Consider the following 27385-nt stretch of genomic DNA (forward strand, 5'->3'; position numbering starts at 1 on the left):
ATCCACAATTTGTGAAAATATTAAAGACACAACAAAATATAAATAGACAAAGTATTAACAAAGGGATTAACATGGAACAGACGAACACAATAGGGTAACCAACCCTACCAGTGACAGGACTGAGGTGGAGGCAGGACTCGAAGCAAAACAAAAACACATGGAAAACAACGAGCAAGCGCAAACAGTGCTCACCGTGTGCTGAGAGCGGGGAATTCAGGACATAACGTTATGAATATGACGGTAGTAATTTAGTTAGTTCTAGCAGCATCAGCTAATCAGACAAATTTATTTCTCGTCAGGCCTGACCTGGTGGATATGAGCAAAGTATCAACACAGTGTAGCAGATCAAACCTGGAGCATGCGTTCTCTGTGGCTGAGCAGCTGGGTGTGGCTCGGCTGCTGGATCCGGAGGGTAAGTCTCATAGACACAGGTGTCCATTATGATCTTTTTATAGTGCGTGATCCTTGTTAGAATGGGAGCTTCTAAAATCAGCTGATTGTTAAGCTTGCTCTGCATCATTTATTGTCGTTAAGTAAAATTACACTTCAAGTAGTTCTCAGTTTCCACATGTATCCACTTGTATCATGAAGAAACTACCAATTTAGGGTTTCGTTCATGGGAGTTCGAGTGCTGTTTTGTCTGTTGTTCGAAGTGCGATCTCATTTTAGATGCAGCTCTAACTTCTCTCTCCTGTTGAACAGATGTGGATGTCACATCTCCGGATGAGAAGTCAGTCATTACCTACGTATCAACGTTATATGACGTCTTTCCTAAAGTACCGGAGGGTGTTGAGGGCATCGGTGCAAACGTGAGTAAAGAGCAGCAAGATGTACGTTCAACAACGTGTGACGTGTATTATGAAAAAAGCATGGGCGTTTCTAATATTTAACAACTCCTAAATAATCAGTGCACCTGGTCATGTGGTGACACGGACCTTACTGTTATTTCAGTTAGTAGTTGTTTTCCCAGGTTAACTTATATTTTATATTACGGCCCAAAACAGAGCTAGTGGCTTGGCAGCTTTGGGACAATGGTTCATTCTTTTTACACAGGAGATTTTGCCAAATGATTGGCTACAGAGCATTGTTGCACACCTCACAGTCAAACAAGAGCTTGAATGGCTGTTACTAGAGTGAAACCTAAAATAATAATAATAGTAATAATAATATTTATTAAGTCGATTTAAAATTTTTTTTTAAGTAGGGTTTGCATTCAGGTCAAACAGGTCAAAATATCCTGAACTACTTGTTTTTCTTGCAGGAGGTCGATGTCAAATGGGTGGAATACCAGAATATGATCAATTACCTCAGCCAATGGATCAAACATCATGTGTCCGTCATGTCCGACAGAAACTTTCCCAGTAACCCTGTGGAACTTAAGGTAAGGCACCACATATCCTGCTGCAGCAAATCGGCAAGACTGCGTAGCTGGAGAAGACAGATTAGCCTTGGAGGCAGGCATCTCTGCAGCCTGGAACATTATCAGGATGTCTGCAAGGCGACCTTATGTTAAGAGGCGTGTGGATTTAGAAGACGAAAATGGATTTATTAGAACGCTAGACTTATTCCGAATAGAAAGATTAGATGTTTTACCTACACTTGTGTGTGAGAGCTGGTGAGATTTGCCGTGTGGCTGGCTCTCATTATGAAAGCCTGGGGCATAGTGCCAGCGTACTCTGAGAATATGAAGCGTCCCTCAGATGTTAATGAGTATTAACGCCTGACTAAATATCAGTACAGATCAGCCTCTGCTCGGGCAGGTGTGGAGCTCTGCTGCACTTGTGTGTGTGAATATCAGCTATAAGGATTTTTTTATATATATATATATATATATATATATATATATATATATATATATATATATATATATATATATATATATATATATATATATATATATATATATCTTTAATAAGAATGCAGATTTTAAAAAAAGGAAGAAAGACAAGCAATTGTAAACCAAGCTGCTAATGATTTTTTTTTCTTTGGTCTTTATAGGCACTTTATTTGCAATACCTGCACTTCAAGGAGAGTGAAATCCCACCAAAGGAGAACGAAAAGACCAAAATCAAGCATCTTTATAAAATGTTAGAGGTTGGTATGCTTCAAAAGATTCTATTATACTTATAATTCTTCTCAATTTTTATGGGATTTGGTCATAGAATTGGATTAAGATTCCTCTGGAAGATCTCTAAGATGTGCTCTTAACGATACAGGTGTGGATTGAGTTTGGTCGCATTCATTTGCCGGAGGGTTACCACCCTAACGATGTGGAGAAGGAATGGGGCAAGCTGATCGTGGCCATGCTTGAGAGAGAAAAGAGCCTAAGGCCTGAGGTCGACAGGTATGAATCTTTTTTACTTTCATTTCTCCATCATTAGAGCTTATTGTCGAAGTAAGACTCCAGGCACTAATATTGTAAACTAAGTTTATTTTGACAATTCCGTATTTGTCAATCTGGAAAATGCACTGAGAAGGTCTGGAATATTTCTGTGAGGAAATTTGGTTCGGTTGAGTGAAACAAAAGCGTGATCGATGTGAACATGGAAATGCTTTGCTGTTTTTTTGTTGTTTTTTTTCCTGCTAGTTATATCATATATGGGGGTAAGGGATTTGCCTATTGCTTTCTTTCAGTGGTTTCTTCTTCCAGTTTTAAATCCGTGCCCTTGGGTATAGTAATTTGCTTGCTGATACAGCTCTGGGTTGGGTTTGTTTACAGGGATAGATCTGGATAGTGTTTTGCAGTTATATGACTCATATCAGGGGTAATCTAAGTCATGTTTAGAAGCAGTGCTGTGTTGGGTCTTGTTCAGGACCTCCATTGTTGATACTTATATGGACATTAAGCTTCGTAATTATATGTCTGCTGTCCAGTAAAAAACAGCTAAATAAGCCTATTGAGCGAGAAGGATGGAAAAGGTGGGTGTGTCACATTTGGTATTACATTCCACGCTCTTTGAAACAAACTGTAAGTGTCTGAACTTGTAAGGGACTCATCTGTCTGAGAAGAATGTTAGGTGTTTTTCACCAGAGGAGAACATGATTGGTGGGGCTGGCTTTTCTGCTGCAGCACGTGAGCTTATAAATGCCAGTGGATAGAGCCCCGTGCTAGCAGAATGGTAGCACTGTGAGGATTATGTCTCGGATGGCGGTGTGGTAGACGCTGTTCCCTTTGGGTGGCCTGGCTATCATGAATAGCAACCTGGTTTATCGCAGTAGTGGGGGGTCATCCGTGAGCAACAGCACTATGACGAGCCTCGGCTCAGCTGAGAATTTGTTATCTGGAGCACAAGAGCCGTTCTCCAGCACTCCGTTCTATCTCAACAACTACTCTGCGTATGGAGGAAGGTGAGGTGTACGTCTGTGATTTTGGGTATCTCACAGGGCTACTCTTGGTACCCTCTTCTTGAGCAAATGGCAGTCTGTGATATTTTGACTTCGCATGCAGCTAAATGTCTTCTGTCATCTTTTATAATTGTAGACTTGAAATGCTGCAGCAAATCTCAGACAGAGTTAAGAGAGACTGTGTGGCTGGAGAAGACAAACTAGCCTTAGCACGGGCATCTCTGCAATCGGTAAGTATTGGGAAAATCGGAACGTCCCTGAAATCTATCGTTCTGCACGGGAAGTCAACTTAAGTTTATGCTAATCTTTCCTCCAGGACATAAAAAGGTTAGAGTCTGGGATCCAGTTGCAGAATGAGCCTGAAATTGCAGGACACCTGCTGGAATGTGAAACATTGTTGAGGCAGCAAGTGGTCGACATCCAGATTTTGCTGGATGGGAAGTTCTACTTGGCAGATCAGCTTGTTCAAAGGTGAGAAACCCTGGCAAAGTTCTTGCATCCGTTGCTAAAATTCACAGCTGTAATTTGATTGCGTTCTTTAATCAGCAGTTAGACTGTTCACGATTAGATAAGCGGATAAACAAGTCTGAATTAGGTTTTTATTATAGGGTATCCAAGCTTCGTGATGACCTGCTGACCCTCAGATCGGAATGCTCCTCGGTGTACAGCAAGGAACGCAGTCTGAGCACGGAACAGACCAAGATGATGATCTCCGGCATCACACAGAGTTTGAACTCCGGCTTCTCTCAGAACCTGAATATGGGTCTAAGTCCTGTGCTCACATCAGGCTCTGCCCTCTCCTCCAGCTTTTCCCCTGCCATGACGCCGGCACTGACCCCAGCCATGACCCCAGGATCGACCCCGTCTCTGATACCTGGCTTGCAGTCTACCCTGAGAGTCGGAGGTTCCATGGAGCCAGGGATTCTCCAGCACATGAAACACATGCAAATCCGCAAGCCAATGCACAAAGCTTCTTTAGTTGACCCCAGCTTGTCTGAGGAAGACGTCAACATGAAGTTTGTCCAGGACTTGCTTAACTGGGTGGAAGAGATGCAGGTGAGAATTCTCTTTGGTAATGTGTGTGTGTGTGTGTGGTGTATATATATAAATGTGTGTGTGTGTGTATGTGTGTATGTATGTATATATGTATGTATGTATGCATGTATGTGTGTATATATATATATATATATATATATATATATATATATATATATATATATATATATATATATATATATATATATATATAACATAATATAATTTTGTTTGTTTTTATGTATTTGTAATAATGTGTTGGTGGAAGGAAAATGTTTCTTTACGCTTTTAAGGTACAACTCGATCAAGGCGAATGGGGATCTGATCTTCCGACTGTTGAGTCTCATTTAGAAAATCACAGAAATGTTCACAAAGCCATCGAAGACTTCCACATGAGCGTTAAGGAAGCGAAAATGAGCGAGGTGCGTTTCGATTCCGTTGTGCTGTTACGCTGTTCAAAGCGATACGGACTGCTCAAAATATAAAATGCTTATTTGACTTTTTAGATTCAGATGACGCACCCGTTGAAACGGAGTTACTCGGACAAGCTGGACCTTTTAGAAAGCCAGTACGGGAGGCTAATTGTGAGTATGACGCAATAATAACAACCTTGAATACATTTTATTATTGAATCGAATAAATACCACAGATTTGGCGCAAAATTTCTTACGTTCTTAGGAATTAGTTTACGGCTAATTTCCCATGATTCTTTGACTACAGAGCTCTAGTAAAGAGAGGCAGAAGCACCTGGACAGCCTGCGTAGCTTTGTGTCGCATGCCACCCGAGAGTTAATTTGGCTTAACGAGAAAGAGGAAGAGGAGGTAGCCTTTGATTGGAGTGAGCGCAATAGCATTATCTCCAGGAAGAAGGACTACCATGCTGTGAGTCCACACATCTTTGCTATGAACGGTTTCCTTCTCCCATCTTTTCTCTGTTTTTAATCTGCTTTTTATCGATCTAGTCAGCCTCAGTCATTTTTAATCGGTTGGAGTGGGGCGTTGTATAATGTACACTACTGGTCAAAAGTTTGGAGACACTTGACTGAAATGTTTCTCATGATCTTAAAAACCTTTTGATCTGAAGGTGTATGATTAAATGTTTATTTAAAATAAAAAAATTCAACGGATGACTTGGAGGGAAATATTCTGAAAATCAGCCAGTAAGTGTGCAGCATAGGTGGGAACGCCTTTAATACTGTTTTAAAAGCAGCCCAGGGGGATTCTGACAAATCGGTCGAGAAAATGCCAAGAATACATTTGTGGAAATTCTAGGCCAAAAGGGGGTCTACCTTGAACATGATAAAAAAAAAAAAACTAAACTATTTTTATTTATTTTGGATTTTTTTTTTCACAACATAACTCCCAGAGTTCCATTTGTGTTACTCTAGAGTTTTGATGACTTTTTTTTTTACTATTATTCTAACTTGGGGGGTGGGGATGTAGTTACTACTCCCACCTATGTGGAATTATGCTCTGAAAGTAGCTTTGTACACTCTGAGCCTAGGAATTCATCCATGACCCTGTCTCCTCGCTTGTTTTGCATGAAAACACTTTCTACCTCTGTGCCAGTATAGTTTGAAACTTGCCAGAAACCCATAAAACGGTAGTAATTTGCCTCACCCTACACCACCACAGGAACTGATGAGAGAGCTGGATGAGAAGGAGGGGGTGATCAAGTCTGTGCAGGACCAAGCTGACATCCTTTTACAACAGAACCATCCAGCTAGGCTTACTATTGAGGTAAAGCAGAATTGTGTAAACACAAGTGCGTTCGCTTTTTTATTTATTTTGTTTGTCTGATGCTGAAAATATGATTCAAAACAGGATGGGTTCTTACAAATGAAATGATTTATCTACACGTTGTCTTCTGGTAATTTTTAGGCATATAAGGCTGCCATGCAAACACAATGGAGCTGGATCCTTCAGCTCTGCTACTGTGTGGAGCAGCACCTGAAAGAAAATATGACTTACTTTGAGGTAGGTGACCGTCTGTTTTGTGGTTTAACTGCTGCTGCTTTTTTTTTTTCTTCCCCTCCTGGTTTTGTCTGATTTGAGCCTTTGCTCCCCTAATAGTTTTTCAATGCTGCCAGAGAGTCTATGGACTACCTTAAAAGCCTTCAGGATTCAATTACAAGGAAGTATGGGTGTGACCGTACTAGCAGTCTGCATAGACTGGAGGATCTCATTCAGGAGTCTATGGTTAGTAATCTTGCAAAACACTATACACTGTGTCACAGGGGTTATCATCAGTAACCTTTCCAATCTGAGATATGATATGTCGTCGTCACCACAGGATGAAAAAGAGCAGCTTCTTCAGTACCGCAGCACTGTGGCTGGATTGGTAGGACAGGCCAAGTCTGTTGTTCAACTTAAGCCCCGCAACCCAGAGAACCCTGTCCGAACTTCCCTACCCGTCAAGGCCATCTGTGAATACCGTCAGATCGAGGTGACTCCCTTTAGAAACATGTCCTTAAGTTTCTGTTGTCCTACATCTTTTTTTTTTTGCTAAGTCCTATTTCTGATTACAGATTACTATCTACAAAGATGATGAGTGTGTGCTGGCCAGTAACTCTCACCGAGCTAAATGGAAGGTGATCAGCCCTTCAGGGAATGAGGCCATGGTGCCTTCTGTCTGCTTTACTGTGCCTCCACCCAATAAGGAGGCAGCAGAGATGGCCAGCAGGTGAGCACTACACAATTAGCAATTCTTTCCATCCCTCCAAAAAAAAAAAAAAAAAAAGTCTGTGTTTTCCTGCACCACTCCCCTTTAACCACAGTATCGGTTTACCTTGCTTCGTGTACAGGCAACACAATGCTCTGTGACCTCACGTGTCTTTTTAACGTGAACAGGTTTCGTGCCTATGTCTCAGCATTTCATATCTTTTTTTACTTTGATCAGGATCGAGCAGCTGTACCAGAAAGTTCTCGCACTGTGGCACAGCTCTCACGTGAACATGAAGAGCGTGGTGTCCTGGCACTACCTGATGACGGATATCCGCAACATCCGCAAAAGCACCGTCGCCTCTGTAAGAATGTTTTTCTGCATAAATGTCTGAATTAACCTGGGACGGATAAGTAAAAACACAAAGAGAAGATCACATGCATGCATGCCAAGTTCTGATCTAACTTCATCACCGTAAAGCAGTATTTACCAGTCAGGTGTACGTACATGCCGTCTATTAAATGTAATCATAACTTGTTGGGTCAGGTATGCTAACAATGATTTTTTTAAAAAATTTTTGCTAACCAAAATGAACTTGGCATAAACTGTTCTCCTCAGATTAAGACTATGTTACCTGGCGAGCACCAGCAGGTCCTGAGCAGCTTGCAGTCCCACTTTGAGGAGTTCCTGGAGGACAGTGAGGAATCGGAGGTGTTCACAGTGGCAGACTGCACTCAGCTAGAGAGAGAGGTGCTGGCTTCAAAAGAATACTATGAGGAATTGCTCAAGTCTGCAGAGCGAGGTAAACATCACACAATCACTCAGTTCTCGATAAAATGTTTATCTCATTATGCCCCTTTAATGGCATAGAAAAAATCCTGTGGAATTATTCTTTATTCAGCTTCGTGTAAGGCTATGATGTTCCATAATGCATCATTTACATGATTGTTTAGAGGATAACGTACAATTTTAAGAGTAAATAACACTAGGATATAGTTTCGTGAGTAGTTTTAAAAATCACCCCTTTAATCAGAAACTCCTTCATGTGGTCAACAGAGGAACACGAGGAATCAGTGTACAACCTCTTCATATCTGAGGTGCGTAACTTTCGCATGCGCGTGGAAGCCCACGAGGAGCAACTGATTCGGCAGATCCGCTCCCCTCTAGAGCGAGATGACCCGAAGGCCATTATGCAGCGCGTCATTGATCAGGAGGTACGTCTTCTCGCGAGGCCAACTTTATCGTTCACGCTCATGCAGCTATTCTCATTCACGCATTCAAGTTTTCAGCGGCGAGCCCGTCTCCACAAACCACCCCAACCCCTGTCTCCGTTTTATCCCCACAGAGGAAGAAGGCAGAGTTAGACCGGTTGAACGAGGATCTCGAGGTGCTAAAGGAGAAGTGCGAGACGTTCCTCAGGCAGGCTGCTAACTCTCCTTCGGTGCCCACGCTGTCCTCTGAGCTCAACGTGCTCACTCAGAGCATGGCTCAGGTCTACTCCATGTGCTCCATTTACCTGGAAAAGTGAGTGTCATCTACTGACGTGATTGGAAGTACAACTCCAATTCCAAAATGGTTGGGACGCTGAGTAAAATGTAAAGAAAAACAGAATGCGATAATTTGTAAACCTCATAAACCCATATGTTATTCACAGTAGAACACAGAAAACATGTGAAATGATTAAACTGAGGAAATGTGGAAAAAAATAAGGTCATTTTGAATTTCAAGGCCGCAACACGTCTCAAAGAAGTTTCAGCCTTTTTTGCCCCGTCCCAACTTTTTTGAGACTTGTTGCAGCCTTCAAATTCAAAATGACCTTATTTTTTCCTTAAAATGGTACATTTTCTCAGTTTAAACAATTTGATGTGTTTTCTAAGATCAAGTTCTATTGTGAATAACATATGGGTTTATGAGATTTGCTAATCATTGCATTCTGTTTTTATTTACATTTTGCACAGCGTCCCAACTTTTTTTGGAATTGGTGTTGTACAATTTTACCGATTATAAATCATCATGAACAGTTTTAGACCAGCTAAATGTTCTAAATTGCTGACACGTCACAGGCTGAAGACCGTGAGTTTGGCGGTGAAACACAGCCAGGGTGCTGAGGCTTTGGTCAAGCTGTATGAGGGCAAACTGTGCGACGAAGATGCGGTCAATGGTGACATCAGGTCTATCGACGCCGTTATGAGCACTCTCAAGGTAGGTAGTCTAAACAAATATGTCTTTGCACTGTTTGTTTACAGTTGCCTTTTTTTCCCTTAATATCCAAGTGCGATTATTTTCAGCAATGGAGATCGGAGATAGATGACCGAAGAGATGTCTTCCATGACCTGGAGGATGAACTGCAGAAAGCTAGAGCCATCAGTGACCGTATGTTCAAAACCCATAACGAGAGGGACTTTGACCTTGACTGGCACAAGGAGAAAGCTGAGCAGCTTGGAGAGAGATGGCGGAATGTCCACTCTCAAATTGAAAACAGGTCAGTCAGGCGAATAAGTAAATGAATCATCTTGCAGTAATATTGTCACCTAATTTACATTTATGGCATTTGGAAGACTCCTTTATCCAGAGCGACTTACGTTTATCTCATTTATACATTCATACCTATATAATTTGTCTGATGGAAATATCATCCGATATTCAAATTTGCAAACGTTTGTCAGGCTTCGAGACCTGGAAGGCGTCAGCAAGTCTCTGAAATACTACAAGGATGCGTACAGTAGCCTCGATGAGTGGAGCAAAGAGATGGAGGCCAATCAGCTGAAAACCCAAGAGAACCAGCCAGAGGACAGCAAAGCTCTGGCTGAGTTACTAAACCAACAAAAGGTAAGAAATCCATCTTGGTGTCCATCTCAAATGTCGCCTTCTCAGGAAATGCTCAGTTTTTTTTCTATAAGAAAGAGTCCTAACACATGCTATTCATCCAGTCAGGTTGTGATATTTATGTGATTTTAGGTGCTGGTTGCGGAAATTGAACGTAAGCAGAGTAAGATTGATGAATGTCAGAAGTACTCGGAGCAGTACTCAGCTGGACTGAAAGTAAGACAGGCTTCTGATCTCACCTTATTGAACCTCAGTGAAAGGAAACAAACCGATCACACTGAAATAGAGACCGAGTGCATCGTGTTGTTCTCTGATTCCAGGATTATGAGCTTCAGTTGATGACCTACAGGGCTATGGTGGACTCTCAGCACAAGTCCCCAGTGAAGAGGAGGAGGATGCAGAGCTCATCCGATACCATTCAGCAGGAGGTTAGGGAGAGAGAAAATAATCACGAGTATCATGAGAAATGTAGTCAACAATAACTAGGTAGTAATAAATAGCAAAACAGCTACGAGGCTTACAAGAATTTTTTTCTTTTCTTTTAATCCTCAGTTTATGGACCTCCGCACTCGCTACACAGCACTGGTCACTCTTATGACGCAGTATGTGAAGTTTGCAAGTGAAACTCTGAAAAGGGCAGAAGAAGACGAGGTAGGGTTTTCATATGATTGTGTCTTTAATTGATTTACATGGAATTTTTTCACTATTAAACTTGCCTTATGTTCAATTACCTGCATATGAAATGTCTATGGTGTGCTGGCTTTGCAGGTTATATTCAAGTATAATCTTGAATATAATGAAATGCTTGTTACTAGGTTGCTTCAAATGTAGAAATTGATAGAACTGTTTCTCTCTGTCCTGCAGTAATAGTTGCTTTTGATGACTATTTATTTGCTTTTGGGTATAGTATACCTCCTGCCATTCTGCACACACCTTTCAGCGTACTGAGAAAACTATGAAAACACTGTTTATCCTAGTTGATACTCTTAACCCTCCTATTATGTTTGGGGAAAAAAAGTTGCATCCATTATGTTATGGGTCAAAATGGCTTCCACAGTTTAAATACACACAAAAAACAGCTTAAAACAGTAAACCTTTATTATGGCTTGTCCGAGTCAAGCCATAAGAAGAAATATTTACATATAAGTTCATGACCCTTAATGAGGAAAAGTAAAAAAAAAAAAAATAAATAAATGATAAAAAGAGAGATTAACCAGTATTTCTGACATCTCAAACGTGGAAATGGGTCAAATTCACTCGTAACATAATAGGAGGTTTAAGTGTGTTAAACTGCTTCACAGGCACAAACCGCTCCCTTTTACACTATCGTTTAAATTGAGACATTGTTTTTAATACAAAATATTCAATATTTTGTATTGTTGAAGGTGGAGGGGCATTTTCATGCTTGGTTTGGTAAGTGTGGCAGAGCTCTTCCTTAAGCCGTATTTTCTTTCTCATGCTAAGGAACGGAAGGTAATTTTACATTTAATTTCAGAGGAAGACATGTATGGACAAAGCTGAATATAGGAGCTGTATGGATGGTATGGAGCTGCAGAAAGTGGCAGGTGAAGAGGAGATCTGCAGGCTCAAGCGGCAGGTACTGGAACTGGAGGCCTCTTTATCCGACAGACAACAGCAGCTGGACATCCTGGGAGGAGAATTAGAAATGCAGAGAAAGTGCATTGAGGAATTGAATGTACAAAAAACTAAGGCAGAGTATGAAGCGCAACAATACCGTGTTGAGCTAGAGGGTGCTGTTAGATCCAAAGCTGCCAACGAACAAGAGCTAAAAAATTCTCGTCAGTTAATTCAACAGGCAGAGGCCAAACAACTGTCCTTGGAGGAGAGTCTTCGCATGCTAAGGAAGAACATTGAGGAGAGCACTCTGGCCCGTAGGAAACTGGAAGATCACTTACGACGTAAGGACAGTAATGTCCAAGATCTGGAGGAGCACAGGCGTTCATTGGAGCGGGAGCTGAAAGCCAAGGAGGATGCTGAAGCAAATCTCCTGAATCAGGTTAGGACCATGGAAGTAGAGCTGGCTCAAAAGTCCGAATATAGACCAGTGCATGGGGAATCGCAGAGGGAAGTTATACACAAATCCACCATCTCCATCTCTGCCTCAGAAGCAGAGGTCCTACAATGCAAAGTGGATGAACTCATGATGGGCAAAAAGAAAGCTGAAACTGAGATCAAGACATTGAAGTCTGAGCTAAATTCAGTGCTCATGCAGAAGAATATGGCTGATGAAAAAGCACAACGCTTCAAGGAACTCCTGGATGATGCAAATAATAGGCTGATGAAGCTTCAGGTGGAAATGGAGTCAGATAGAAACAGCATCAGACAGAAATCAGACGAACTGAGGCAGGAAGCCTCAGAACTTAGGAAATCTGTCTATATATTTCAAGAACAAGTTAAATCCCTTCAGCGAGACAAATCTTCACTAGAGCACAGAGTGCTATTTCATAAAACAGAGGTTGATGGATTAAGGGAACAACTTAAGATCAGCCAAGGGAAGCTTCTTCAGTGGAGCACCAGTGAACAAGAGAATTGTCAGAAACTGAGAAGTCTAGAAGAAGATCTTTCCACCAAACAGGCTGAAGCCGAACAGATGAAATTTAATATGAATGAACTAAACCGAATAAATCAGTTGTTGGAAGGTGATATCAGGCATCTGACGGTAAGTATCGAGTCATTCCAGCAAGAAAAATCACATTCTGAGCAAAGGATAAAATTGCTGAAAAATGAGTCGGATAATCTTAAGGAGCAACTGCAGAAGGCCAAAGAAGAAGTGAGTTTTAAGACGAGATCAGAAAAGGATTTGCAGCTAATGGTCAAAAACCTTGAACTAGAACTTCAGAAAAGTGACTTACAAGTGACCCAACTTACAAAGAAAGTAGAAGAACTAAGAACAACCATGTTGGACAATGACCGCTCAGTAAAGAATCTGAATGCTGAACTTGATAAAGCTACCATGGACATTGGCAGCAAAGATCAGCAAATCAGCATATATAAATCACAAGTAGAGAGTACAAAATCTCAGCTGAAAATAATTGAAGAAGAACTTCTTAAAAAAACCCAAGTATCCCATGAGCTTCAGTTAAAACTTCGAGACTACAGTGAAGAGGTGAAGAAAACATCCGAGTTTCAGCAGAAAGTCAAAACCCTCAATGTAAGCATTACAAATTATGAAACCGAAATCAGAAATCTGAAAGCAGAGCTGACGTCCATATCTGTGGAGAAGAATCTAGCCAATCAAAAAGTTCAGGAGCATAAAGTGGAGATTAACAGCTTGAACTTATCATTACAAAAGGCCAAGACTGAAGCACAGAAGGAATCATCAGAGGGTAAGAAGAACGTTGCAAAGTTGAGAGAGCTTGAGAATGAACTTGCACGATGCAGACAGACCATAAGCAGAATGAGCGGCACCTCTGAAAAGACCACGGTCAATCTTAAACTGGACATCTCTACTCTTCAGAGGGAAAAGCAAGCTGCTGACCAGAAGTTACAAGCTCTGAAGTCTGAATTTGACGAACTTAATTCCACCCTCAAAAAGACAAAAGACGAGTTGCTCAGAGTGACTCAAGAAGGGAAGTTAAACCAGTCACAAATCAAAGAAATGGAGACAGAACTTCAGAAGAACAGGTTGATCATTAGAGAAATTAACTCGAATTCCGACAAATATACAGCAAACCTGCAACATGAATGCTCGAACCTTCTTAAAGAGAGAGGTTCTGCGGAAGAAAAAATCACAACGTTGACAGCTGAAACTTCACAGCTAAAAATGAAGTTGGAACACACTCAGGCAGATCTGATGCAAAAGCAGAAGGAAACAGCAGCTGCCAAATCGAGATCCCAAATGTTAGAGGACCAGTTGGACAATTGTAAGAGAATGCTAGAGGACCTGAAGGGGAAACTTGAACTACAGAAGAAGGGCTATGAGACACAGTTACAGTTAGTGCAGAGCGAAATGGAGCACAAACTGGCATTGCAGGAGTCTCGCATGAAACTAGAATGTGAGCGAAAATCAAAGGAACGCTTACATAGCGCTGAAACAATTGAACGAGACAACCAGCAACTCTTGCAAGAAATGGAAAAGCTAAAAACATTGCACTTAAATGCCATGAAAGCCAAACAGGAAGCTCAAAAACAACTTGACAGCATGTCCTCTCAACTGGACCAATCCAAGAAACAAAAAGGAGCTTTGGACCTTGAATTGCGCAAAGCAAAATCTAAGATTACAGAATTAGAAACCGAGAAAATCAGAGTGAAATCCAGTATCTCGCAACTAGACAATATCCGCAAAGAGAACTCCGAAGAAACGGCAAGACTGAGACAGATGTTGACGGAGACTAAGCAGAAATTAATGATGGCCGAAAATGAAGCAAAATCCTCAAAGGACCAGATTGCTTCATACATAAAAGAAGTGAAATCTTTACAGGAGAAGAACCTAAAGCTTGAAGTGACCTACAGCTCAGAGATAAAACATCTGAAAGAGTTGGAAGGTGTGAATCAAGTCAATCATCAGTGCGCCAAAGACGGTGAGCTTGCAAAGCTGAAGACCGAGTTGATATTAACACAGAAAATACTGTCTTCGTATGAAGAAGCCAAGCAAAATCTGGAGGATGAACTTAAGAAAATGAAATTGACTTCAGAGGTACATATCAATAAGCATAAATGTTTTAGATACTATGATTTCATATAGATCAGTCTTGTATGTTTTTTTTTTATTTATTTATACTTTTACCTGGAAATAAAATAATAATAATAATAAAAAAAACTTAATAACTAACTATCAATTAATCTCATGTTTTCAGATAGCTACTTTGAAGAAGGATAAAGTACTGGAGGAACTAAAAATTGCGAAACAAGACAAAATGGTACCACTGGATAAAACATCACATGACTTAAGGATAAATGAAAACACTGTTTTAAATTCATCTACACAGGAACAACTGTCAACTCTGTCCACTACCAGCCAAAGTAATCGTTCTGAACATAGATTTATATCCAGCGAGTCTGTGAAAAATCGGTCTGTAACATTTAATATCATCACCACTGAGTTCCTTGAGGACAGTGCATCTAGTTCCTCAAAGATAAGTAAACCGAGCGAGTCGAGCGAGTCGAGCTCGTCAGCGCTTCAAGGACTCAGGGGTCGGGTCAGTATTAAGAAGTTGATTACATCCAGAATAATCACTGAGGAAATTGCGCTTAAGTTAAAAACTGGATTGATGACAATGGATGAGCTTCAAGCATCACTAGCCCAATTCACTGGCAGACCTGCTTCAATTGCCGGGATTTATGTTGAATCTGGCAAGAAAAAGATGTCTTTTATAGATGCTGCAGAGGCAGGTATTATGGCGAAGACGTATGCTATCGAGTTTTTGGAAGCACAGGCTGCCACAGGAGCCATAATTGATCCAATCACTGGTGAAAGCTACAGTGCTTCAGATGCTATTGACAAAGGCATTATTGGTGGAGAGTTGAGGGACAGAATAACAGATGCTGACAAAGCAGTCAGTGGTTACCCGCACGGTGGGAAGCTACTGTCCGTCTTTCAAGCTATGGAAGCACGAATTTTAGATAGACACAAAGGGAAGGGAATACTTGAAACACAAATTGCAACTGGAGGGCTGATTCACCCACTACTTGGCTTGCGGGTTCCACCAGACTGTGCCATTGAACAGGGACTCATAAATCAAGTCACCCTTCAAACTCTATTTGATCCCATCACTAATCCAAAGAGCTTCCACAACCCAGAAACAGGACAGAGAGCATACTATAATGAACTCCTCAAATTGTGCGTATATGATGTCAACGGTGGCATTTATCTTCTACCCTTTGGAAATGATCATATTTCCAGTTTCACTCCAGCGAGCACTCACAGAGTGTCGGTCATTAACAGTTCCACTGGTGCAGAGATGTCGACATATGACGCCTACAAGGCCAATCTCATAGATAAAAGAATCTACCTGTTCCTCTCGCAGCAGGAGAGCGCGTGGCAAGAGACGACGTTCAGCGACTCAAGTGGGAAACCTTTGCATATTTTAACCGATCAAAAGAGCGGGCGACAATTTTGCATCGAACATGCTCTTAGTCTTAAGATCCTTCAAACAAGCGAACTTCAAAGCTATCGTAGCGGTCAGATGAGCATCTGTGAGCTTACCGACCTTCTGATTTCTAGAAAGGTTGTGTTAAAGAATAAGCACAGCCCCATCGCAGGACTCTGGGATGTAACTTTCAAAAAGAGGCTCTCTATTCTCAAAGGATTTCAACAAAACCTTGTGGACAGGCTCACTGCAATGAAACTCCTTGAAGCTCAAGCCTGCACTGGAGGCATCTGTGACCCGTCATCAGGTGAGCGATTTCAGATTGCAGAATCTCTCCACCGTGGACTCCTGGATGAAAGCTTTGCCCGACCTCTGCACCAGTACGAGCAAGCCTACCATGGCATCATCCATCCCCAAACTAGAAAGATTTTAACAGTAGGTCAGGCAATGCAAGAGAACCTGTTCCCTAAAGATATTGGACTCCGATGTCTTGAATATCAGCTTACAACTGGAGGCCTGATAATCCCGGAAAGCCAGAACAGGGTCTCTTTGGAGGAAGGAGTCAAGAGCTGTCTGATTGACAAAGCAACAGCTGCACAGTTGAGAGATGACCACCCACATGCCAAAAATATCACCTGCCCAAAAACAAAGCGAAAGATTTCTTTCAGAGAAGCAGTGGAGAAAGGAGTCTTTGATAGCCATACTGGACTCCTTCTGCTTGATGCTATGAAGCCACATAGTATTGGGGCCACATCGTCTTTCCAATATATTTGGACCTATCATCAATTCTAAAGCAGCATTTACAGATATTTGAGCTAAAATAAAGGACACAGAATTGTGTGATTGTTGTTAGCGATGAATGAAAGTGAATTCGCCATTGTGCGAATGCAAATTGGCAGCTATTAGCTTCCAATTCTTGTTAGCATGTTAGTTCTAGCTCTTCATTAAATATGACTAGGTGTTGGCAAGTAACGTGATAGGAATATCAATGAAATGGGGTTATGAGTCACAGAATATGTGGTATAAATGTATGCATATGTATCTATGTCTCAAAACTGAGTAGGTGTTTTTCCTTATAAACAGTGTGTATTGTCTGTCTGTCCTGTATTTTCCATGGTTTGTTTGATACTGTTTGACAGTATGCAACTACAGACCACAAACTCACAAACAAGTAATTATTTAGATTTGTATCTAATTGCTACAATTTAAATTCTCAAGCTAAGTTAATAATAAGTTAATAATAATAATAATAAGCAAATTGGCATGGAGGTATGCTTACTCATATACAACAGCAATTAGTTGACATTTTCTTGCTTTTGTAATTTATTTCACAACATCTTTTTCCATGCCATTCAGAAATCTGTTGAAGAGGAGAGAAAAGAGCACAGTGATAAAGTTAGCAAGTTATTAAACTGGATGTCTGATGTGAAATCGAACGTGAACAAAAACGAAAAGGCTGTAGGTGATGGCAAAGGCAGCACAGAGAGCTCTAATAAGCTTCAGGTAAATCACTTTCTGCAATTTTGTGGGTTTTTTTTTTTTTTTTTTAGGTATTTTTTTAAATAACTTTTTTCAGGTCTTGGAAATAACTTCAAGCAAATCACACAGAACGGTTCAGTGTGGAGTTCATTTTTATGTATGTACATTACTTGGAATAAAGAAATGTATTGTGTATATTCGTTTGTATTACTTTTCTGTTTTTAAATTAATTACATGCCTCTTCGGTCATGGTACAATGACCAAATGTGGAAAAAAAAAAGTGTATGACCGTGGAGAGTTTCACAAGCACACAAATCAAGTATACACTCACGATTATCGTATACTGTGTTTACAGCATTATAATAAACAATGCAGTTGCCCCCAGATAATTAAAAAAATATTTTATCATGCCTGAAAACATATCTCTTATTTCAACTGAAATGATCTTATTTGAAACCTATAGCATACAGAACAGACAGTTAACGATTATTCGTTTTATTTTGTTTTTTTACATAACCAACACTGTGCACGTGCAGATTTATGCAGAGACATTTTCTGCATGAAGAATCATTTATGAGAAAGATTTCCCTTCATTTATATCCATAACACATTGATTACACATACATATATTTGTACACCCGTTTAAAAGTGACCCAAAGGCCTCGTCCACTAGGTTTCATGTTGTCATGGCAATGGATTTGTTAATGAGTGGACACCCGAGATGCATAGGGTGTATTTGTCCTTCCTCTCCCCACTGTTATGCTACATTGCCCATGACCGTTGTGATTCATGAAAGCATCCTTGGAAAGGAGCAAAGAGTGCCCAGTGGTCCTACACTATATAAAGTCTAGCATACAAAGTAATACTCCATATTATTTAAATACCAATGTTTATATCCCTATGCCTTATACCGGAATTCATACACACACAGCGAATCCATGTGCACATGTTAACGCCCAGTTGTCAAAATGTTTGCATTTATCATTTATAATTCTGTAGCGTACAATGTGATGTGATGTCATATTTTTTTTTTTTTTTTTTTTTTTATTATTTTTTAAATTGATAAGCTATGAACAGTGCAAAAATCTTGCTAATGAGTCCTTTTTTCACTTATTATACCAGATTCCTACGGAAGAAGTTTTGTCAAAGAAAGAACAAATAACAGAAGCATTAAGAAATACACAGCAGATACTGACCAAGCACAGTGACAAGTATGTTACTTTATTTTTTTCACATCAGACATAACAAGCAGTGGGGGGAAAAAAAAGAAGTATTTTCCACTTTATTGTTTTTTTTATATGAAAGTTTTAATTATGTATAAATGATCTTCTTATTCTCATTAGGATGTCTGAAGAGGAAAAGTGTGAAGCAAAAGAACAGCTAAAACTCCTCAACCAGGCCTACGATGAGCTCTCTCAGATGAGTGCGCACCAGACACCCTCTGCTGAACAGGTGAGGCGGGTGAACTCCATTCTGCAGCAACTAAACGAGTGACGTTAAGGTTAAATGCCTGTTACTGAGTCACAAATGCTGTTCTCAATGCATGTCTAACATGTTGAAGCCTCAGCACACTGAGCATGATACTGTATGAAAGGTTTCAAATGTACATTCACGCTAACATTTTAAACTCATCCCTGGGTAAGGTGGGGGGTTTTTTGTACAGAGTGAACTGAGTATGCTGTAAACATAGCAGAGCATGAGTTTTTAATGCTACTTATTCTTACATCACGGCAAACCTCCTACGCTGTCACTCTTTAAAGGTTTTCGCCACGCTGCAGTAATACTCATCGTGTTGTCCTTTTAACCGACGTTGTTGTTTTCGTAAGATGCTGAAAGTTCTGTCCACAGATGCATGAGAGCTTTTAATTCTCCTCTTCTGGCTGTTGAAAGTCTGATTTGACTGTTGAAAATGATCTGTAGACTTGTTTAACGGGTGAGTAGATGTTTAACATTTATGGAAGAATTCTAAAAGCTGTTAATGATTTCTCATTCACGATGCACATTTAATTCAGATGCCTTTCGTTGCAGGAGTTTGAAGTCATCGAAGGCGTTCTCGATGTGGGAAAAGGAGCAGTGCTGTCTGTATGTCGCGCAGTGCAGAATGGTCTCATTGACCACTGCACTGGGCTCAGTCTTCTTGAGGCCCAGCTCATAACATGTGAACTCATCTTACCCGAATTCCACATGTGCCTAGACTTGGAGGATGCATTCAAGCACAAGCTCGTGGATGAGCCCATGTATAAGCAACTGCAAGACTTGAACGAAGCCAATAAATGCATCCAAAGTCCACGTTATTCTTCTGAACCCTTGCCGATGGTAGCTGCAGCGAAGGATGGGGCGATTTCTGAACGTCTAGCTGTAAAGGTCATTGAGATCCAGCTAGCCACTGGTGGCTTAAGAGTGACATACACTGGAGATAGTTTAAGTCTCGAGAGGGCATTTGAAATTGGCTTAATTCCCCAGTCTCTCTATATTCAGATATTACAAAGACAGAATACCTGGAAGGATTTGATCGATCCTAACACAGCTGAAAAAGTTTCTCTTATTCAGCTTGTGCAGAGGAGCATTGTGCATGAGGAGACAGGGCTACGTGTGCTGGCGGTGAAATCTGGCATAGCGTTTACATCTGGGAGAGAGGTCAGCATTCTGGGAGCGATGCACGAGGGTCTGATAGATCGCGAGACCATGCTCCGGCTGCTGAGTGCGCAGCTCTTTGCAGGAGGCATAGTCGATCCTAGAACAAACTGTAAGCTTACAGTAGAAGAGGCCGTAGCTGAGGGTCTTATCGATCAGGACACTGCCAGTGGAATTCTGAGCCACCAAGCCCAAAATGGTGGCATTGTAAACCCTAAAAACGGTGCTAGACTGACAGTCGATGAAGCTGTCCAGTGTGATTTAATGAGTTCCAGAAGTGCTCTGTTAGTTCTGGAAAGGCAGAAATGTTTCATGGGCCTCCTATGGCCTCACTCTGGTGAAATCCTCACTGTCTCGAGGTCCACACAGCATGAAATCATCACTGAGAAACTGGCGCATGATCTTCTGTGTAACCGACATAAAATAACGGCATTTTACATACCAGAGAACTCTGAGGTAGTTGATATTGACTCTGCTGCACAGAGTGGTTTGATCAACGCTTGCACAGTAGACTTTTTAAAAACGATAGAGATACCAGATTCGTTCCCTGATGTAGAAGATCTCAATGACAGATTTTCATCATGGCTAGTAATGCGTGAGCTTCAAATTGAGGGCTCGGAAAGATCCAGAGAAGGATTGGAAGCTAATGAAAAGAGTACGAACGCCCCATCTTCCTTGGAAGCCAAACAACTTTTTGTTTCATTTTTAATGATGAACAGCTACATGGACCCCAAATCAGGACAGAGGCTGTTAGTTTTTGATAGGCAGTTAAATAAAATGGCTAAAGTACTGCTAGAAATGTCAGAAACTGACACACATGCTAAAATCCATGAGTCCTCGCTAGACGAGGATTTTCCAGATGATGCACACATCACACACACTGGTGAATTGGCAGTTTTGCATATTGAAGAGCCAAGAATAGCAGAAGAGACTATTTCAGAGGTCTCTACTGAGGGTGATCATTGTATAAAAACGTCAGCTATTGAATCTGACAGTCTTACGTCAGGGTCAGGTGAATTATTTAATACATCACTGGAAAGTGCTCCATATAAAGCTTCAGCATCTGCGGTTAAAATAAATGAAAGTTCAGTTGAGGATACGTTTACAGACGCATGCACGAAGCACCACACGAATGAGATGCATAATTCCTCAGTTCAACTTTCTATAGGAACGCATATTTCACAGCAATTAAATCCCGAAATTGGGAGTCAAACACATTTGCTTTCAGATGGAGAAAAGAATGCGCCTTTGAGTGACAGAGAAAATTCAGTCCAAGCAAAAGATAAAGACCCCACACAGTGCTCTTGTGAAGGTGTGTATGATAACAAGCTCGAAAGAGATCACGTGTTATACCTTCTGAGAGACCAAGTTAAAGAGGGGGGCATTTTAGACGCCACCTCTGGAAAGCGATACAACCTTAATGATGCTTTTGATAAGGGCTTCATTGATGAAGAGACCATGTTAGAGGTGCTTGCACTCCAGCTTGGAATGCACAGTGTCATCAGAAATAAAACCGCGATCATGTCAGTACTGAAACAAGCTGTGTCACAAAGCTACATATCGTCTCGCATAGCTTTACAGATCCTGCAGCAGCAAGATTTACTTAGTGGTCTCTACGACTCATCTGGAAAGAGCATCAGTGCTAGGGAGGCTTGGGAGATGGGTTTGATTACTGATGATATTGGCAGCTTTGTCCTTGATTCAGAAGTAGCCCAGAAGGCCACCACTGATCCTGATGGAACGTGTGTTTGCAGTTTGTCTAATGCAAAGATGGTTCGTGATATCGAAGCAGATGGTGATGAGATCCCTGCTGTGGACTTCAGTGAAAAATGTCCAAGTACTGAAAATGCAGTGAATAGGTCAGAAGTAGTCACTCGTCTATCAACAACCTCAAAAGAAATGACCGGTAGTTTCGACTCGTCGTTTATCTTAAATACGGTTAGTAATGAGGAGATCATTGCTGAGGAGGTTGGCGGAATCTGTCCAAGTACTGAAAATCTATTAGCAACTTCAGCAGAAATGACCGGTGAATTAGACTCACCGTTAAAGACACCAAGTGATGATGAGATCACTGATCAGGAGAAAGACAGAAAATGTACTGAAAATGCAGGAAACATAACAGAAGAATTAAGAAATTCAAATCAAATGAGTAGTAGTTTGGACTCATCGTTCATCTTAAATACAGTTATTTATGAGGACATCACTGCTGAAGAGGTTGCTGAAAATTCTCCAAGTACTGAAAATGCATTGAAAAGGCCAGATGAAGTCACCAATCTGTTAGCAACTTCAACTGAACTCACCAATACTGTGGACTCATCATCCACCTTAAAGATATTTAGCGATGAGGAGATAGTTGCTAAGGAGTATGGTGAAAAATGTCCAAGTACTGAGTACGGGTTAATGAGAACAGCTGAAAGCAACGCTGTATTAACAAATTTAACACAATTCACTAGTCAGCATCCATCAGTATTGAACTTGAAGACAGTTACTAGTGAAGAAGAGTTTGATGAAAAGTGTCTGAACGCTGAAAATGAGGTGAAGCAAACAGAGAAAGATTCTAATCTCTTAGCAACACAATCAACACAACTGACGAATTGCTTGGACACATCATTTAGCTTAGAGACAGAAAGTGAAAAGGGCTTCACTGATTTTAGTGATAAAGGTCTAAATACTGAAATTGAGATGAAAACGCTGGAAGAAGACAACCATCTGTCAGCATCCTCAGCAGAAATTAACACTAGGTTGGAAACACCATTTACCTTTAAGGAAGTTATTGATGAGGAGCTCTTTCATGAGGAACTTGGAGAAAAATGTCCACGTACTGAAAATGCAACAACAAGACCAGAAGACGCTCATCTGTCAACAAATTCAAAACAAATTACCAGTGGTTTAGACTCACTCTCCCTGTTAAAGCCAGATAGTGATGCAGAGATCACTGCTCTGGAGAAGGAGAGTTATGAGATCCCTGCTGTGGACTTCATTGAAAAATGTCCAAGTATAGACAGTATAATAAATGGAACAGAAGTCGTCACTCATCTGTCAGCAAATTCAAAACAAATAATCAGTAGTTTGGACTCTCTGTTTACCTTAAATACAGTTAATGATGAGATCACTACTGAAAATTTTAGTGAAAAATCTTCAAGTACTGAAAATAGAATAAGACCAGACGTTATTGATCTATCAATAGCGTCAACACTATTGACCAGTACTTTGGACTCGTCATTCCCCTTAAAGACATATGCTGACAAGATCAATGGTGAAAAAAGTACTGAAAATAAAGTAAATGATGTAACTGCTGAGGGGATTGGTACTGAAATTGAAACGAAAAGAACGGAGCAAAACATTCCTCTATTAACGAACTCTGCACAAATGAGCAGTAGTCTGAACTCAACATTATTGTTACCGCCAGTAGGTGATGAAATTACTGGTGAAACATGTCCAGGTACTGAAAGTAGTTTGAACTCATCATTCACCTTAAAGATCACAAATGAAGAGTTTGCTGAAAAATGTCCAAGTGCTGAAAAGACTATGAAAAGCACAAATGAAGTCTCGCAAGTATTAACAACTTCAGCACAAATAGTCAGTAGTCTGGACTCATTTTTCACCTTAAATACAGTTAATGATGATCAAATCACTGCTCAGAAACTTGGTAAAAAATGTCAAAGTACTGAAAATGATCTGAATACATCAGGGGATGCCACCAACACAAAACAGGATATATATAGTTTGGACTCATCATTCACCCTAAAGACTGCTGTGATCCCTGTTGAAAAATGTCCAGCTACTGAAAATGCAGTGAAGAGAACAGAGGATGCCACTCCTCTATTGAGTAGTAGTTTGGAGTCCCCATTCACCTTAAAGACAGCTAATGAGATCACTGATGACACATTTGGTGAAAAACGTCCAAGTACTGAAAATTCATTGAAGTCAACTGTAGACCGGACTTCTCTATCCACAGACTTAACACAATTGACCACCAGTCTGAATGATGAATCCTTCACCCTAATGACCGATAATAATGAGATCTGTCCTGAGGACCTAAGTAAAAAAGGTCCAAGTACTGAAAATGCAGTGAACAGAACAGAGGAAGCCACCAGTTTATCAATAAACACAACACAGGCGATACATAGTTTGGACTCATCATTCACCCTGAAAACAGATAGTACTGAAATCCATGCTGAAAACTGTCCAAATACTGAAAATGCAGTGAACAGAACAGAGGAAGCCACTCCTCGATTAACACACATGATCAGTAGTTTAGACTCCTCATTCACCTTAAATGCAGAGGAGGTCACTGATGATATGTTTGGTGAAAAATGTCCAAGTGAAAATGCAGTGAGGACATCAGATGAAGCTTCTTTATCAACACGCTTAACACAAATGACCAGCAGTTTGGATTCATCATTCACCTTCATGACAGATAGTGATGAGATCCCTGCTGAGGACCTAAGTGAAAAAAGTTCAAGTACTGAAAATGCAGTGAATAGAACAGAGGAAGCCAGTCCTCTTTTAATGACTTCGGCACAAATGGTCAGTAGTTTGGACTCCTCGATAGTGACCTTAAAGCCAGTTAGTGAGGAGCTCACTGATCGGTTTGGCAAGAAATGTCCAAATACTGAAAATGCAGTGAGGACATCAGATGAAGCTTCTTTATCAACAGACTTGACACAAATTATCAGCAGTTTGGATTCATCATTCACCTTCATGGCAGATAGTGATGAAATCCTTTCTGAGGATTTTAGTCAAAAATATCCAAATACTGGAAATGGAGCGAACAGAACAGAGGAAGTCAGTCCTCTATTAACACCTTCAACAAGAATAATCAGTAGTTTGGACTCCTCGTTCATCTTAAAGACAGTTCGTGAGGAGACCACTGATGATGCATTTGGCGAAAAATGTCCTAGTACTGAAAATATATTGAACGGGCCAGAAAAAGACACTCCTATAAGCAGCTCGATACAAATGGCCAGTTGTTTAGACTCATCATTCAGCTTAAAGAGAGTTAGCGAGGAGATCACTGACAAATTGTTGTATGACAAATGTTCAAGTACTGAAAGTGAAGTGAAAAGAACAAAGGAAACCAATTGTCTATCCGGAAATACGGAAAATGTAGTGAACAGGACGGAGGAAGCCACTCATCTATTACACGACTCAACCCAAATGATCAGTAGTTTGTACTCAAATCCAGTTAGTGAGGCCATCGCTGATAAGGACCTGGGTGAAAAATGTCCATGTACTGAAAATTTTGGGGAAAGAACAGAGGTCACCACTCATGTATTAACAGACACAACACAAATCACTAATCTGAACACTACATTGCTTTTAAAGACAGTTAGTGATATTTCTTCAGCTATTGGATTTGATTCAGAAAAACAGAATGAGGTTGAGCAAATTATCCATACCCATAGTTTAGAGCATCTTGATAATTCAGATTGTTTGGATACCAAATACAGTGGAGATAGAAATCGTATAGAGTTGGGGAATGTTCCAGAAAAAGAGAATGATCTTAATGAAGGAATTTCTTTTAATATTGCCTTTAATGCATTATGTCAAGCTCCTTTAACCAGATTTAGGGATATGACTTTTAATGAAGCAGCGGTAAATCAGAGGAGAAGTTCTGTTCAGAGTGACTCTGGCATTTCCTCTTCATTGCAAAGCGATATTTATTCTGATGAAAGGAAATCAGAGAACTTGGGGAAATTACACAAAGATCACAGTGCTTTCATTGAGCCACAGCAAACAGCAAGTACATCCCCCAACGAGAGAGGTTCAGAGAGCTTAAGTACAATAGAAGATATAAAAACACTAACAGATAATGAACCGTCTTTGTCCTCTTCCGCATTGTTTAATTTATCAGACATGGGAACTGCAGGGAAAACAAATGTGAGTCCTGAATCAAGTGAAAACATGCAAGATCAGGAAGACAATGTAGTTTCTCATTCAATAGATTTTGTTCAGACAAATCTGAACGAGAAAGATCTGAATCAGTGTACTAATAGCGTGATTGTGGAAGGACCTGAGCATGAGTGCAAGTCAGGTACAGTTAATGACCATGCAGCATTTAAAGCAGTAGAGACCCAATCCAGTCTTGCTGACAGTAAGACAATCAGTGATTATGACTCAGTCAGTATCAACACCTCAGAGTCTATGGATATTTCACAGCTTTGCTCAAAGTTCCTGCCTGACATAGCTCTCGGTGATGATTCAAACAATAAGCAACGCTTAGCCGAGCAAGGTGGAGTACCTGACGCAGCAATCGACGCCAGCTTGCCTAACTCAGGCTTTGTCATATCCGAGAAAAACAGATATGATACAGAAGCCTTACAGTACAAAACTGCCATCACTCCAGCGCACATTGTGGGAGAACAATCTTCAAAATCTGTTACACTGAAATCCACTATTCCAACAAATTCATCACACAAAGACTTGCTTAATGTTCATACACCTCAAGACTCCAACAGTGTTGAACATAATGGAGATAAGCGGTGTGCAAATTCTTCAGAACTGGAAAAAACTGCAGTCAAAGGATCTATAAATGAGATCCAGAGCAAAGAAAGGCAAGCCCTTGACAACAGTGAGGACACCTCACCCACTGCTGCAACTCAACATGACTCATTTGTCACTCGGGTCCTTGTTGAGAGCAAAGATCTAAGTCTGCTCAAGGATTGGAGTGAACATGAGGGAATTCTTCCAGTGTGTGTAAATCAAGAGAAGTGTCCATCTTATGTGGCCGGTCATGGTCAGGAACCCAGTAGTCCAGAGCTAATGCAGTCGCAGCTTCAAGAGATGATTCAGGAGATGTCTGCTGGCAAAGAACCAGAAATGCTGAAAGAAATTTTAGGTCTGCTGGGAACCACTGCTCAGGGAGTTGAAGGCTCATGTATGGAAGGGATTGAAAGTCAGCCCAATGCTTCTGCCAGCAATGATTGTGCTGATGATGTCTTTCACTCAGCTTTGTCCAATCAGCAGTGTTCTAAGGCAAATGTTTCAACCATTGAGGAAGCAGAGGAGGTCAAAGTTAGACCCAGAGTGAGCATTTAACTTGAGATACATTTTGAATTTGGATACTACTATAAATAGTTAACAAATGATTATTATTTTGGATTATGTTGCAGAAATGTCCCACCCAGCATTACTTGGAATGTGTCGGTAAACTCCAGGATCACTATGACACACTTGAAGACATCAGGAATGACTTTTTGTCCCAAGGTCCTTTAGCGACTCACATTGAAGGTTTACAAGACCAACTAGAAGCAGCTCAGGTTTGTCCATCATTGCAAATTTGCGTCATTTCTTTTTCTGGCTAATGCTTCACACAATCTTGCTCGCTTTCTTCTGATATTGTCCATCTGCT

General features: G+C 40.6%; 1 protein-coding gene across 28 annotated transcripts in view; it reads left to right on the plus strand.

Moving 5' to 3' along the window:
• dst (dystonin) overlaps positions 1-27385 on the plus strand; it is a 155072-nt gene that overhangs the window by 70680 nt on the left and 57007 nt on the right. For 19 of the 28 annotated variants that reach the window (XM_053679460.1, XM_053679452.1, XM_053679455.1 and 16 more), the window contains 32 exons: positions 300-412; positions 703-809; positions 1262-1381; positions 1999-2094; positions 2217-2344; positions 3482-3575; positions 3662-3816; positions 3954-4401; positions 4674-4802; positions 4887-4964; positions 5101-5262; positions 6016-6120; positions 6262-6357; positions 6454-6579; positions 6674-6826; positions 6909-7063; positions 7280-7406; positions 7661-7844; positions 8099-8256; positions 8388-8566; positions 9106-9244; positions 9331-9524; positions 9709-9871; positions 10001-10084; positions 10189-10296; positions 10421-10519; positions 11364-11465; positions 17275-17421; positions 18520-18608; positions 18741-18849; positions 19426-27060; positions 27147-27293. In XM_053679460.1, the coding sequence (XP_053535435.1) occupies positions 300-412; positions 703-809; positions 1262-1381; positions 1999-2094; positions 2217-2344; positions 3482-3575; positions 3662-3816; positions 3954-4401; positions 4674-4802; positions 4887-4964; positions 5101-5262; positions 6016-6120; positions 6262-6357; positions 6454-6579; positions 6674-6826; positions 6909-7063; positions 7280-7406; positions 7661-7844; positions 8099-8256; positions 8388-8566; positions 9106-9244; positions 9331-9524; positions 9709-9871; positions 10001-10084; positions 10189-10296; positions 10421-10519; positions 11364-11465; positions 17275-17421; positions 18520-18608; positions 18741-18849; positions 19426-27060; positions 27147-27293 (11929 nt within the window). Of the gene's footprint in view, positions 1-299; positions 413-702; positions 810-1261; positions 1382-1998; positions 2095-2216; positions 2345-3098; positions 3349-3481; positions 3576-3661; positions 3817-3953; positions 4402-4673; positions 4803-4886; positions 4965-5100; positions 5263-6015; positions 6121-6261; positions 6358-6453; positions 6580-6673; positions 6827-6908; positions 7064-7279; positions 7407-7660; positions 7845-8098; positions 8257-8387; positions 8567-9105; positions 9245-9330; positions 9525-9708; positions 9872-10000; positions 10085-10188; positions 10297-10420; positions 10520-11363; positions 11466-17274; positions 17422-18519; positions 18609-18740; positions 18850-19425; positions 27061-27146; positions 27294-27385 lie in introns of those variants that run through there. The other 9 variants (XM_053679456.1, XM_053679478.1, XM_053679457.1 and 6 more) reach the window with 3 other exon arrangements.

Source organism: Ictalurus punctatus, chromosome 3 (assembly GCF_001660625.3).
Source record: "Ictalurus punctatus breed USDA103 chromosome 3, Coco_2.0, whole genome shotgun sequence".
Taxonomy (NCBI): domain Eukaryota; kingdom Metazoa; phylum Chordata; class Actinopteri; order Siluriformes; family Ictaluridae; genus Ictalurus; species Ictalurus punctatus.